Source organism: Xenopus laevis, chromosome 6L (genome assembly GCF_017654675.1).
Source record: "Xenopus laevis strain J_2021 chromosome 6L, Xenopus_laevis_v10.1, whole genome shotgun sequence".
In the NCBI taxonomy this organism is placed as follows: domain Eukaryota; kingdom Metazoa; phylum Chordata; class Amphibia; order Anura; family Pipidae; genus Xenopus; species Xenopus laevis.
Window position 1 is genome coordinate 70,206,287 of NC_054381.1, and position 14,549 is coordinate 70,220,835.

General features: G+C 38.9%; 1 protein-coding gene across 1 annotated transcript in view; it reads left to right on the forward strand.

Annotated features, from left to right (window-relative positions):
- Window positions 1–14,549, forward strand: part of LOC108719027 (stress response protein NST1) — a 47,674-nt gene that overhangs the window by 15,474 nt on the left and 17,651 nt on the right. The window contains exons 10-14 of the mRNA XM_018267614.2: window positions 632–772; window positions 4,028–4,073; window positions 8,185–8,227; window positions 10,321–10,374; window positions 10,449–10,508. Coding sequence (XP_018123103.1) covers window positions 632–772; window positions 4,028–4,073; window positions 8,185–8,227; window positions 10,321–10,374; window positions 10,449–10,508 — 344 coding nt within the window. The remainder of the gene's footprint in view (window positions 1–631; window positions 773–4,027; window positions 4,074–8,184; window positions 8,228–10,320; window positions 10,375–10,448; window positions 10,509–14,549) is intronic.

Below are 14,549 nucleotides of genomic sequence, written 5' to 3' on the forward strand. Positions count from 1 at the left end.
GAATAAAGTGTTCCAGCTGATTTCTTATCACTAAATTGGCATTTATGCATTTAGCCTTCTAAACCTTGGCCTAGATGTCATTATAGTAGAACATAATGTTCTCATATATCTTAATTATAACTGCAAATAGAATAGCTCCTTACTGAAAAAATCCAATTGATCCTCCCAATATAAGAGCTATTCAGAAATTCAAAGAAAATGCAGAATATAAGAAAGTTGTTAGCCTTAACTCTCAGTAAATTTTAACAAAGTCTGGAAACTAATGATACAGTACTTCAAGGACATTTCAGAAATGTATCTTTTAGTCATAATATTGCATGATTCTGAACTGTACACTTAATTTTGCCATTCACTAATAAGTTATGGAATGGAATTGTTTCTTATCCTATTGTTTATTTCAGATAGAATCACAACCTACAGTATATGATGTGTAGCCAAGCCACCATTTATTTTTGCTTTCTTTTACTTCATTAATTGTTATATGTTTGTATATTTTACTTTGCACATTGACAATCCAAATTTGAATTGTCAAATATTCTTTTTACATTTTTAAAGTTTTGCTACTGTTAAAATGTAAAAGTCTTATTAAGGTTAATAATGTGCTAAATATGTATTTGTTTCTTCAATCTAGACCCTTTACCACTTCCTGCTCTCAATTATGGTTCAGACAAATTGGAAGAAATAGACTTTACTACAGATGATTTTGTTGATATAGATGTAAAAGATGAAATAGATGTGAAGCCTTCAGACTCTGAACTTGTAACATTTCGAGGTAAAATTTTCTTTTTAATACATAATTATATAATTATCTTTTGAATGCCTGTGCCATATTCTGCAGTAATTTACAGACTGCTGATTATTCACAGCAGTCCCTGACCCCTGATCATGCACTCACATTATCCACAAAAAAATCCATGATAACTGGTACATTGAAGTTCCTCTTCTTTCCATAGTAGGTGCTGTATGGCCATATCATATGCATGTTCTTTGTTAATGGTGACTGTATTGGACATATTAACCCTTTTCCTGTCAACCGATTTGTCATATCTTTCTACTCCAAAGCACCAAGCTGCAAAACTTTCCTAAGTTTGGCAATTTTAGGGACATTTTCACCTCAAAACTTCCACCCTGCCGCATCGTATGTCCCACGTATTGGGTTATTCTAAGCATGTGGTATATAGGGGCCCTAAAATCAACACATTTGGCAAAGTTAGAAAAAAGTACGTTCACCCCAGAAAACCATATATTTTCAGAAAGTACACATTCCCCCAAATCCAAATTGGGTATGCATGTCTTTCTACTCCAAAGCACCAAACTGCAAAACTTTCCTAAGTTTGGCAATTTTGGTGACATTTCGAAAAATCACCTCAAAACTTCCATCCTGCATCATTGTATTTCCCACATACTATTAGGTATCTAGACAAATCACCCCAAATATGAAAGCCTGGGGTCCTCTGAACAGTTTTATGCCCAATATGTATAGGTGTACCTAAGCACGTGGCATATAGGGACCCCAAAATGAAGACCACCATATGGTCTGTCATTTCAGGTACTGCATAATCAACACATTTACATCGTTTTGGGGGGGGGGCAAAGATAGAAAAAAGTACGTTCACCCCAAAAAATATATATATATATATTTTCGGAAAGTGCACATTCTTCTGAATCCTATTTGGTTATGCATGTCTTTCTGCTGCAAAATGTTCCTAAATTTGGCGATAAAAGCAACGGCTTTTACATTTCTGTTCCGTAAGACCCCCAGAAAACCATATATTTTTGGAAAGCATATATTCTGGCGGAACAAACTAAGTAAAATAGGAACAATAATGCAGGGGTAAAATTTGCAATAAAACCACAATAATCTACAGTATGTCAATGAAATAACAAAATAATTGATCCGACAGCGTAATTATTGGCCAAAATCGATTATCCAGTAGTCACGCTGTCAAAATAACAAGTTTTTAGGGAAAACAAACAATAGATAACGGTACAGTGAATAAGTAAAAAAAACACCTGTTTGTGAGTTTTTGTGTATACATGTTTGTTCACTTCTAAAAGTTGTCTGAGTTGCATGTACATTTAAATAAGTGTACAAAAGGGACCAAGTGTGCTAAAATAAAAAAAATATAAAATCTTTACTAAAATGTGTGTGTGTGTATGTGTATAAATGTACTGTAAGTAGGGATGCACCGAATCCAGGATTCGGTTCGGGATTCGGCCAGGATTCGGCCTTTTTCAGCAGGATTCGGATTTCGGCCGAATCCTTCTGCCCAGCCGAACCGAATCCGAATCCTAATTTGCATATGCAAATTAGGGGCGGGAGGGAAATTGCATGACTTTTTGTCAGAAAACAAGGAAGTAAAAAATGTTTTCCCCTTACCACCCCTAATTTGCATATGCAAATTAGGGTTCGGTTCGGTATTCGGCCAAATCTTTCACGAAGGATTCGGGGGTTCGGCCGAATCCAAAAAAGTGGATTCGGTGCATCCCTAACTGTAAGTGTATGTAAGTGCTAGAGGAATCATGGGCAGCATGTCTGCAGAGTTGTTGCGCAGCAGGAAGTGAGTGGGCGCCAAAGAGGAGGTAAGGAAAATAGCAGCAGCGCCATACATGGCACATCTACTACTTTGAAGTTGGATCTGCGACAATCGCGTTGCAGATCCGACTAGACAGCCCCCCAGCCTTTTTTCCCAGGGGGCTGTCATCCTCCCAGACTCTCTGCAGAGGCTCCAAAGCTGCCGATGCAGAGAGAGGGGCTCAGCTGCAGCAGAACGTACACTGTACATTCTTGGCAGCCTGAACCCGCCAGCACGTACGCCGTATGTGCTTGGTGGTTAATGGTTCATGTTATGGCATAAACAGATTGGAATGCCCCATACTGTCTCCTCAATTAGGATTGCTAAAAACTGTTGCAAATCATTTATTTGTTAACCAGATTGTAACATTGGAATCTTTATATTCATCAATTCAATGACTAGCTTCAGTAACGGTCTACTTGCACTAATGGCATACTACTTTATTCAGCGCTTCAATAAGTACATGGCAATGCCAATTTATGCATTTTTCTTAATTTTGTTTGTTGGTTGATTTTAAACTGGTGGGTAGGGGCAATTTTTGCAACAGACACTTTATGATGAAGGTATTTTTATAGGATCAAAATGTTGCAAGATTTCAGAGTAAAATGTGATGCTCTTGCAAGGATGATGTATACTGGATGGAATTAATTGGCCTGTGTAGTTTTGTGTCATTGGCAAACAAAGATACATTGCTTAAAATGCTCTTCGTCGATTTATTTATTTTTTAAAGTAGACTAGGTGCAGAACCCTTTCATAACCCTTTCTAAATAATGGATTCATCTCTGACTACCACCTTTTGTACATAAATAGTAATAATTAAGCCAGTTTTCTACATCCAAACAGCATTGCCAGGACTAACAGATATTTTATTTTTTAAAGCTAATCTTTGTACAGCACTAAATCAAAACATTTTATCCATGTCATATCTACTGCAGCTCCAATATCCAGGTCCTTCATACATTACATGCATGTTCATCTCATCTGCTAGTACCCTAGCAGACGCAATCACTGCCAGGAAAAATCGCAATAAGATACTAAATATTCTGTATGAATAAACTATTACAGATATTTGCATATATTATTCCATAAATAAATGGAAAATAGCAAAAAACTTAATTACCCAGCATTATATGGCTGGAAATATAGATGGTTATGATTATTATTATTTATGAAGTGTCATCATGTCAAGGATTTAAGCATGCTGCTGATGTACTAAAGTAACTGCAAATGCCACAAACACAATCATTTTTCATTTATATATATCTTGATAATAGAAGAAAAATTATTGCAAAAGTGAGAAGTTGTGTAAATTTCGCCCAAAAGAAAACTGAATTTTATGAACTAGTCTGATTGCTGATTCTGATATTTTTTTTTTCTACAGAGAAAAAATGTGGTTCTTATAAACATTTCACAAAAAATTGTTAAAGATAATTCAGTATTTTACATTGCAGAATTAAAGGCAAAGCATGAAGAAAAACTGAAGGAAGCACAAGTGAGGTGAATATAACATGGAATGCTAAATGTAATTTTATGAACTTCCTTTACATATGAACATATGACTGGAATATTACAATATATTATTACAATCTGTCCGTACATCCCCTAGCAAAATAGGAAGCTTTGTAGCACGGCAATGCCTTGTTGACGAGCTCTTTCCAATTTTCCAGTGTTGGGGTGTCTGGTCTGTTCCATTTTAAGATTATCTGTTTTCGTGCATAGTACATTAGCATTTGGAGTAAGATCCTACTTGCTACCGAGTCTACAATCCCTTTAGTGAGGCCCAATAATGCCAGTGCTGGGTCCGGTGGTATTGTAAGGACCATGACCTCGGATCTGAATGCAAAGATTTGTATCCAGTAGGCCGCTAGCTTGGGGCAGGACCAGACCATATGTATCCAGGAGCCCTGGTGACTGCAACCGGGTGTGCAATTGGGGTTTCTCATTGGAGTGATGCGGTGTAGGTGTTCAGGGGTTAGGTAAGAATGGTGCAGGAATTTCACCTGTATCAGCTTGTCTCTGCTCACAATTGTAGGTTGTGTTAAATGTCTTAGAACTTCTGACCACTTCTCTTGGTTCAGGTCTCCAATATCATGTAACCATTTATTGTAGCAGTGGAGCCCCTGTTTTGCCTCCCAGGCTTGAATGGTATGGTAAATGGTGGAGAGTGGTTTGGCTACCTCCTGTAGCTGCAAGTTGTTTTCTAGGGAATGGCCAAGATTTGGATCTGTGGGGTAGGGAACTGCGTTTGAGTTGCATGCCTGAGTTGTAAGCTCAGAAGATGAGCCGATTGACTCACTTGATATGTTAATTGTATTTGTTCATGCGTTGGCAGTTGGCCTTCAAGAAACAGGTCTTTCACAAATTTAAGACCAGCTTTAGCCCAGATATGGTAGTCCGGTATGTCCGACATATGAGGAAAGTTTCTGTTGCGCCACAATGGTGCCTGAGGGGAATAGATTTTTTTTGACCCCTGGGGGTAAGGATCCTCTGTGCTGCCTTCCAGACTCTAATGGTTGTGTCCATAGATCTAGTTACTAATGGGTGTGCCTCCCTTCCCCTATACACCAGTAATCTCAAGGCCTCCCTGGATCCCAGAAAGGCTGCTTCCAAGATCACTGCAGAGTTCGAGAAATCCGACTCGAACCATGAGCGGTAAATAGTATAGCCGCCAAATAATAATAGAATATATTAGGCAAAGCTAGGAAACCCGCCAGTGTTGATCATTGCAGAGTGGTATGGCTTATCCTCGGGATCTTGTTAGCCCATATAAATGTAATAATCGCTGAATTAACCTGAGGGAAAAAACTTTTTGGCAAAGCTACGGGTGTATTTCTAAAAGCATATAAAAACTTAGGAAGGAATTTAATTTTAATCAGGTTAAGTCTACCATATAGTGAAAGAGGAAGTGAGGCCCACTGTGAGAATTTATATTTTCATATCTATCAGAATTGGGTGAATATTGAGCTTCCTGTATTGAGCGATCTTCTGTGAGACCTGGATTCCGAGATATGTGAACATATCTACCCACTTAAGTGGCGAATCAGGGGGCAAGTGCTTTTTGGCCTCCTCGTCTAGCAGAAACAGAATAGATTTGCTCCAGTTCACTTTAAGGCAATTATTGTTAATGACATTTAACAGGCTGGTTAAAGTTTGATTGGGGTTGTCTGGGAACATTAATAGGTCGTCGGCATATAGTGACAATTTTTCTGAGAGATTACCCCTAGTAAATTTCCACCTATGCCTGGTGTGGTTCTTATTATTTCGGCCAAGGGTTCAATAGCTAGGCAGAATAAAAAAGGGATAGCGGGCAGCCTTGTCTGGTGCCTCGGTGTAACTCAAATACAGGGGAGAGCATGTTGTTAGCTCTGATTTGTGCAGTAGGGGAGTGATATAGCGCCTGTAGCCAGCAGAGGTACCGGGGACCAAAACCTTTCTTTTTAAAGTCTGCCACAGGAAGGGCCACTCGACCGAGTCAAAGGCCTTCTCCGCATCTAAAGCCGCTTTTGCCTGAGTTCCAGTGATATTGTGTTGTAGTTGTAGGTGTGTGTGAAAAGCCTTCTGATATTTACATCAGTTGCTCTTGTGGGTATGAACCCAGTTTGGTCTGAATGTATTAATTCTTTCATGTATGGCTTAAGCCTGTTTGCCAGAACCTTGGCCAATATTTTAGCATCAAAATTTATAAGCAATATCGGGTGGTATGCGGAGCATTATAACACATCCTTTCCCTTTTTGGGTATTACTGAAATAAAGGCCTGTGACATTGATTTAGGTGTGGTACCCCTGTTTGCAATTTCGTTTAATAGAGCTGTCAAAGGGGGCCCCAGCAGTAGTAAGTGGTGTTTATAAAATTCGGCTGGGAGGCCATCAGGGCCGGGTGCCTTGCCTGATGGGGAAGCTTTCACAGCTGCCTCTACTTCCTCCAGTATAATAGGGGCCTCCAGTATATCTTGGCTGTTTTTGGATAGGTATGGCAATGGAGCGTCTCCCAAGTATGCTAAAATGTCATCATCTGTTTGTGTAGTTTAAATGCATATAAGTCTTGATAGAATTGTTTGAATGTGTCTAATATCTGATGGGTTGTGTGATTATATTTCCTACTGTATTTTTGATTAGGGAAATTGTGGTTGTAGTTCTATCCTCCCTGGCCAGCATCGCCAAAAGTTTACCAGCCTTGTCTTCCATTTCAAAAATTCTGTGTGTCTGTCTTTGCATATGGGCTTGTGTTTGTTCTATCGAGGCTAGTGAGAGGAGTCTTTCTGTCTGCAGCCAGTCATTTCTATTCTCTTCAGTAGCATCGGCTATGTATATTTGTTCTTTCTCTGAGGTTTCCGCTTCTAGTGTGTTTATTTTTTGGGCTAGCGATCTCTTGGCTTGGCTGATCCCCGAGATATATATGCCCCTCGCAGTGGCCTTAAAGACATCCCATACTGTATAGGGGTCAGCTGTGCCAGGGTTTATTTGCCAGTATTGGGCCAGGGCTGGGTAAACAATAGTCTCTACTGTTGTATTTCCCACCCAGTGAGGGGGAAGCCTCCATATCCTATCAGGAGGATCCGGGTGTAGTTTAAGCGTTACTGCTAACGGGGAATGATCGGATATGCCTCTCGGCAAGTATTCCACTACCTGAATGAGTGGGAGGGACTCGGGAAAAGCAAAGGCCGTGTCTATGCGGGAATGAGTTTTATGGGAGGTCGAGTAATAGTAAAACTCTTCCTTTAGAGGGTGTTTCCACCTCCAGATCTCTGTGAGGTTGTTGGTGCGGGCCAGTTTTCCAAAGGGAGCTTACTGTAGTGCACTCCCGTGAGTGTGTCTCATGGTGGGTGTAAGACCCCGAGTAGTAATGTTGGGGAAGGGGTAAAATCAGCTAATAATGTGGTGACGTGTGTCAATATTTGGTTGTCTGCGGCTGGATGAATATATATAGAAGCTAATGTGAGCAAAAGGCCATTAACATGCGCTTGCTCTATGACAAAGCGACCGTTGGGGTCCTGTTTGACCTGAACCACCTGGAAGCTTATTCTTATCTTATGCACTAAAATTGCAACTCCCCTGGAGTATGTTGAGTATGTGGATTGGAAGGTTCTGTGTACCCAAGCCCTTTTTAATGCCATTAGCTTCTGTCCCACTAAATGGTTTTCCTGTAAAAGTAGGATATCCAGCTTGTGCCTTTTGATGAACTCAAATACTAGGGTGCGTTTCAGCTTATCTCCTAGCCCTCTGACGCTCCAGCTAATATCTTTAATTCCGCCATGGGTGTAGTGTGTGTGTGTGTGTTGCGGGAGCCGATCAATTCCCAACCTCGGTCTAGTAGCTGGCCCTCCCCTCAAAGTTACACCTAAGAAGTAGTAATTAAGAGAGAAAAAGGAAAAAGAACAGAGAGAGGTCATATACAAGGACATATGAGTATTCAATAACCACAATATAAGCATTAAATTAGACCACTACGAAAAGCACTGTAGTAGGTTTTGTTTTGCTTGCTGTGCTTTGATCCTGGGTGTATAGTATGTTAGCATGTGATTATATTTGACATAGATATACTCAAATATTATATCTTAATACCAAGTGTAAAGTTGGCTAAAATTCAGTGTGCTTTACTTCATTATAGTGTTGAGAGTGAATACCAGGATCAGGATGATCAGGAGCAACAAGTAAGTGGTATCTATTGCATACTCCTAAATAACAGCAATGTTGGTCCTTCTTTTTTTGTAATCTGAATGGATGCTTTTGTGTTGACTGAAAAGATCTCTGTTGAATATGGCATCAAAGTTTATTGTATAGTCCCCATGTACATTTATACATGGTTAATATATTTCTTCTCTTCCATAGTGTAAATAATGGCAATTTGGCTGATTCTTCCTCATAACTGTAACCTTTTTGAACTTAGTTGCACTTCTTTGGGCTTTCTCTGTTTCATTAATATCTTTTTTGAGAACTGGATAACAAAACTGCACCACATACTTTGATCGGGCAAAAGCCTTGGTACCCTACTCCAAGCAGGCAAAGTACTATTGACAACTGTCTGTGATGCACAATCCTTTAGACACCTTTTGTCCATGTACAAAAGGCAACATGCTTAAATAGCTTTTTATGATTAGTTTAAAGTTCCTACATTTAATTCATCATAAAAAAGCAATAACATTTATTTTACATGATCTGTTTCTCATAAAACCAAAATGATTATAATGCCATTAACCTGAACATATGAATAAATATATTAATAAAAGTTAAAGTAACACAAAGCAATGTGTTTTAGATGGTAAATGATGTGATCTGTTAGATCAGTATCCATTTTTTATAGATTTTCTATATGCAAGATGTAGTTAAAGTGATACCGACACATTCCTATAAAAAATCATAGGCACCTGTCCATATCTTGGAGGTGCTAGATATGGACAGTCTAAACAGTCGACTTTGTCGGCTCCACAAAGGTTTGAGAGCTGGGGGTGGCTTTGAGGGGGGCTTTTAGTGGAAACTATTTGGCGCACAGCACCTCCTAGATATGGACATGTTCCTATGATTTTTAGATTCAGCTGAATCTAACTGTGTTTTGGATTTGGTTGGCAAAAGTCGCATAACTTTAGAGTTCTAAATGTGGCAATTATTTGTTTACATACAATGTAATTTTGGGATTTTTTTTCAGATATAAACATGCAAATTAGGCTTCCGATTCAGTGTTTGCTATTTGGAGGATTCTATATTCTGCAAAATGCAAAATTTTGTGGATTTTGTGCATCCTTAGTGCCATGTGTCCTGGTTGGATTTTAATGAATACTCCACAAATGAATAGCAATGAATTTTCTACAGCAAACAGGATGGAGGAATTTTATATATGAAGTTTGCACTATATTTATCCTTCCTTGTGTTTTGGATTTATTTCACATTAAAGTGGCATTGTATTTATACTGCAATGTGTTCTGGGGCATTATATATGGAATTGGCACTGTGTCCTGCCAGGTGTTCTGGTATGTATGACACTGCCACATATCTTTCTGCATTTCTAGTGTTTTATACATGAAAATGGCACTACATTTATTCTGTAAGGGGTTCTATGCTCTCCAAACTCCTCACTGCCCCTGATATCATACTCCATAACTTTCTCACGGGTAAGAGCTTTTTAAGATACTTCACTTCTCAAACTCTCTCTGTGTTGTATGCAGTATGAATCCCCTTTCAAATGCACCATTCACTTTTATTTCCTATTCAGTCTCCTCAGCCCCTGTTTTCCTGTTATAGAACAAACGCTGCTGCCCCTTCCACTTTCTGTGTTACTTTGCCCTTTCTATCATGTTCTGTGTCATAGGATTAACCATGTCCCTGTCTTTATAAGGATGCTTTATATGTGCAGCCTCTGTCATCCCGTTTCCTGTAGGAATTGCTTATGTGCAAAAATTGGCACTTCAGTCAATCCTCATCTACTGCTTACGCACATGTGCATAATCTCGTGTATATATCTCCAACATATTCCTCAGGCACTGTACAGTAAATGGGATGTATACATTGAACAGGTTACATAAATAAACAACTAATACCCAAATACAAGAGCTAAAAAGGACCCTGCCCAGATGATCTTAGGTGTAATGCTATTTTTGTGTGTCCCAGTCCAGAATTTTTTTATAGAAGTATGTTTGTTTTTTGTTGTATAAATTGAGCTCAGAAATGTTTTTATTTATTGTTGTATGTTTTTATTCACATTTAAGTGTGAATTGCACTTTGATTCTAAATTTATGTTTTACTCTTGCAGGATAATGAAAAGAATAATAAAGAAAATGGCAGTGACATGGAAGTATGCAGCATGGTAAGACTGCAGTGATTGTTCTGTTGGTGCAGAAGGCTATATGCTCAAAGTCTGTTTCTTGTTGCTTTTTAAAGGATCTGAGCGAACGTGATCCGGACGAATTCCTTTGCAACCAGGAGCTGTTTGATTTCTTGGTAACTCTTCCTGCTTTTTATATTATTTAGGTTGCAAAAATGTAAATGCCCCATATGAATGTAGGCTTTAATAGTTTTTACATTGTCCTGTTCATTTTGTCACTAAACAAACACTTTTTATAGTATTTTATAATATGTGAGTAATTGTAGAGGTTTAAATAAATGCATTTTAAGTTCTCTTTAAATTTACCCGACATAATGCTTTTATTAAGGAGGCCAGTCTTTAGTTAAAAGGAATTTCTATCTAAAAATAGGAATGCACCGAATCCACTATTTTAGCATTTGACCGAATCCTTGTGAAAGATTCTGCCAAATACCGAACCGAATCCTAGACCTAATTTGCATTTCTAAATCGGGGAAACGAGGAGGAAAGGGCACACAGTTTAAAAATTTTTTGCAGCGTACAGGTATAAAATGTTTGACTTCCTTGTTCGTGTGATGAAAAGTTACATAATTTTATTGGATTCAGATTTGGTTTGGCCTGGTACTTTGCTTTGGCCAAACTGAATCCTGCTGTAAAAGGCCAAATCCTGGATTCAGTGGATCCCTATCTAATATTGTAAAACATTTTAAACAAAAAATATATATATATTGATAGCAACTTTCCACTACAGTTATATTTCAATTTTAGGGTAGGGGCAGATTCGGGGGGGGGGGGATTTAGTGGCCTGGCGGGGGCAACAATCTCTCCAAACTGCCTTCTTCCTGCCTTCCGCCTGCTTGAATGAGAAAATGCCAGCGCAATGCACTCGTGGCGCTTCGATTTTCGAAGTTTCCTCGTGAGGCAACTTCGGGCGATTTTGGAAATCGAAGCTCCGCGAGTGCATTGCGCTGGCGTTTTCTCATTCGAGCAGGCAGTTCGGGAAGATTGTCGCTCCGCAGAAGAGGCGATTAGTCGTCAGTCGACTAAATCTGCCCGTCTACACTTAGCCTTGGGTTACTGCATAGACTTTTTTTGTGGTCTTGTCAATTTCAGTGTATTTCAGGTTTCCTGGATTTTCTCTCATTGTTCACCAAAATTGTGTAAAATGTGTGTGTGCAGTTTTTGTCCGCTGTTGTCTTCAGTGAAATTTACTGTATATACTCCAGATGTAAATCTTGTTCTGGGTAAATCCTAATTAGTTTGCACCTCCTATAGCTATTCACTCCTGATTTATTGTAACAGATTGTGTATCTGACTATGCAAGTGATATAGCAAAAGCTGTCTCATATCATACACACTAATGCTGCACTTAAACCTAGTCATTAACCCTTTCCCCCCTGCCAGCTGTTTTGTCCTAAATGCCAACATCTACTGCCAAGCAGTTTTTAGACATTTTGTACTCTTTCACTTTAAGGACCTTTCCTGGGGGGGGGGGTCTTTTAGTTTACAAAGGAAAACAATATATTGTTTTTTTTCTTCAGGACAACCTGAGCTTTAAAACTAAGCTAGAATTTTGGTGTACTTCCACTTCTGTAAAAAGATATAGGCTTCTAAGTGTCTAATAAAATGAAAAAAATTATGTTTTACAATCACATATATCAGAAATATAATTTATTTTATGTATGAGAACACAGCTGATTTGGAAAGTTCTATGTCTCCTGAATGCGCCAATACCAAATATATAGTTTTATGGAAATTTCTCACTTATACTTGTATAGATCAAAATCTCCAGGCGGTACACTGTCAAATTTCCAAAGCACCTCTCCACAAAATGGCATACTTCTAATTTCAAGCCCAAACATTCCACTGAAAGTAGGTTTACCCTAGAAAACTATGTATTATTAGAAAAAGCAGATTCTGGCAAATCAAAAATGGGTAAATATATCTGTACGGCAAACTACCAAGTTGCTATGCTTTCCTAAATGTATAATTTTTTTATAATTTTTTTTTATTTCCCACACATCATTAACTACCAATGTAAAACACCCTAAATATGCCAGGAGTCCACAGAACAGTTTGATGCCCAATATGTATATGTTTACCTAAGCATGTGGCATATAGGGGCCCCGAAATTTAGCCTACCCAATTGAACTATCAGTTCTGTAATTCCAGATACTGCAAAATCAACACATTTACATAGATTTTGGGGGGACAAGGGTAGAAAAAAAACATGTTCACCCCAGAAAATTATATATTTTCTAAAAGTACACATTCTCCCGAATTCAAATTGGCTATGCATCGCCTTCTACTTCAAAGCACCAAGCTGCAAACCTTTCCTAAACTTGGCAATTTTGTTTTCCAAAAATCACCTCAAAACTTCCAACCTGTAGCATCGTATTGCCCAATATTATTAGGTATCAAGATAAACCACCCCAAATATGAAAGCCTGGGATCCTCTGAACAGTTTTATGCCCAATATTTAAAGGTTTAGCTAAGCATGTGGCATATACGGGCCCCAAAATGAAGACACCCCCCCCCCATATGGTCTGTCTTTTCAGGTACTGCAAATCAACACATTTACATAGATTTGGGGGGGGAAAGGTAGAAAAAAGTGTGTTCACCCCAGAAAACCATATATTTTCGGAAAGTACACATTCCCACGAATCCAAATTGGGTATGCATGTCTTTCTACATTTTGGTGACATATACAAAAATCACCACCACCACCCAGCAGCATCGTTTTTCCCACATATTATTAGGTATCAAGAAAAATCACCCCAAATATGAAAGCCTGGCGTCCTCTGAACAGTTTGATGCCCAATATGTATAGGTTTACCTAAGCATGTGGCATATAGGGACCCCAAAATGTAGACACCCCATTTGAGCTATCCGTTATAACCTTTAATTCCAGATACTTCAAAATCAACATATTGGGGGAGGGTGCAAAGGTAGAAAAAAGTGTGTTCACCCCAGAAAGCCATATATTTTCGGAAAGTACACATTCCCTCAAATCCAAATTGGGTATGCATGTCTTTCTACTCCAAAGCACCAACCCGCAAACCTTTCCTAAATTTGGCTGCTGTTTTTTTTTTAAAGGTTTTTTATTTTGCATTTTATAACAATAAACAAACAAACATTATATCATTTGTGGTTCCATTGTCTCATAGTTGTCATAGTACAGCGTAAGTATTTAACACAATTGAGTCCTGTACATTAGCATATACTCTAATTCAGTTATTATACTGTTGTTATTACTCCTAAATCCTTTGATTATGTGATATAGGTAGTTATGCCACTGTTAGCTTATCCTTCTTGATATTAAGGCTCCTCTGTAGCTTCCAGCCAACCTCGCCACACCAGGTCATATTTCTGAAGACACCCTCTTGCCGTATAGGTGAGTTTTATAAAGGGGAGTGTTGCTTTAAGTAAGTTCAACCAGCAATTAACTGTGGGGGATTGGGGGGACATCCAGTTCAGGAGGATACATTTCCTGGCATAGAATAGCAGTGTACGGAAAAGTATTCTCATGGCAGCCCTAGGGGTAACCTCATCTATTACACCAAGAATGCATACCTGGGGGGTTATTAGTTTAGGTAGTGCAGTTTTATCCTGAATATAATTAAGAACCTGGGACCAGAAGGCTTGGATTCGAGGGCATGACCAAATGAGATGTAGATAAGATGCCTCTGAGGCCCTACACTTAGGACACTGTGGTGAGTTCAGTCTGCTCATACGGAACAGCCTATTTGGGGTTAAGTGGAGTCTATGTAGGATCTTGAACTGGATCAGTCTATCTCTGGTTGAGACGAGGTAGTCATATGCCTTATCAATTGCCTCCTCCCAATCTTCGTCCTCTAGCTCTGGGGTGTCTCTGCTCCAGGCTGCATCTAATGCATTAAATGGAGGTTTAATAGTAGTTAGGAGAAGCGAGTACAGCCTGGTGACAAGTTTTTTTGGTGGTGGGGGCTTTAAGGGCTGATTCTATCTTAGAGGTTGTGAGATTCATAGTGTTCCCATGAAATTGGGTATTGGTGGCCTGTCTAAGCTGAAAATAGGAGAACCAGGGAAGGAGCTCTTGGGTTTGAACATGTTTAATTTCAGCCCTGGGGCGTATCACCCCATCTATAACCAAGTCCCCTAGTGTACGTAGACCCCATTGTGGCCATATTTTGTACTCT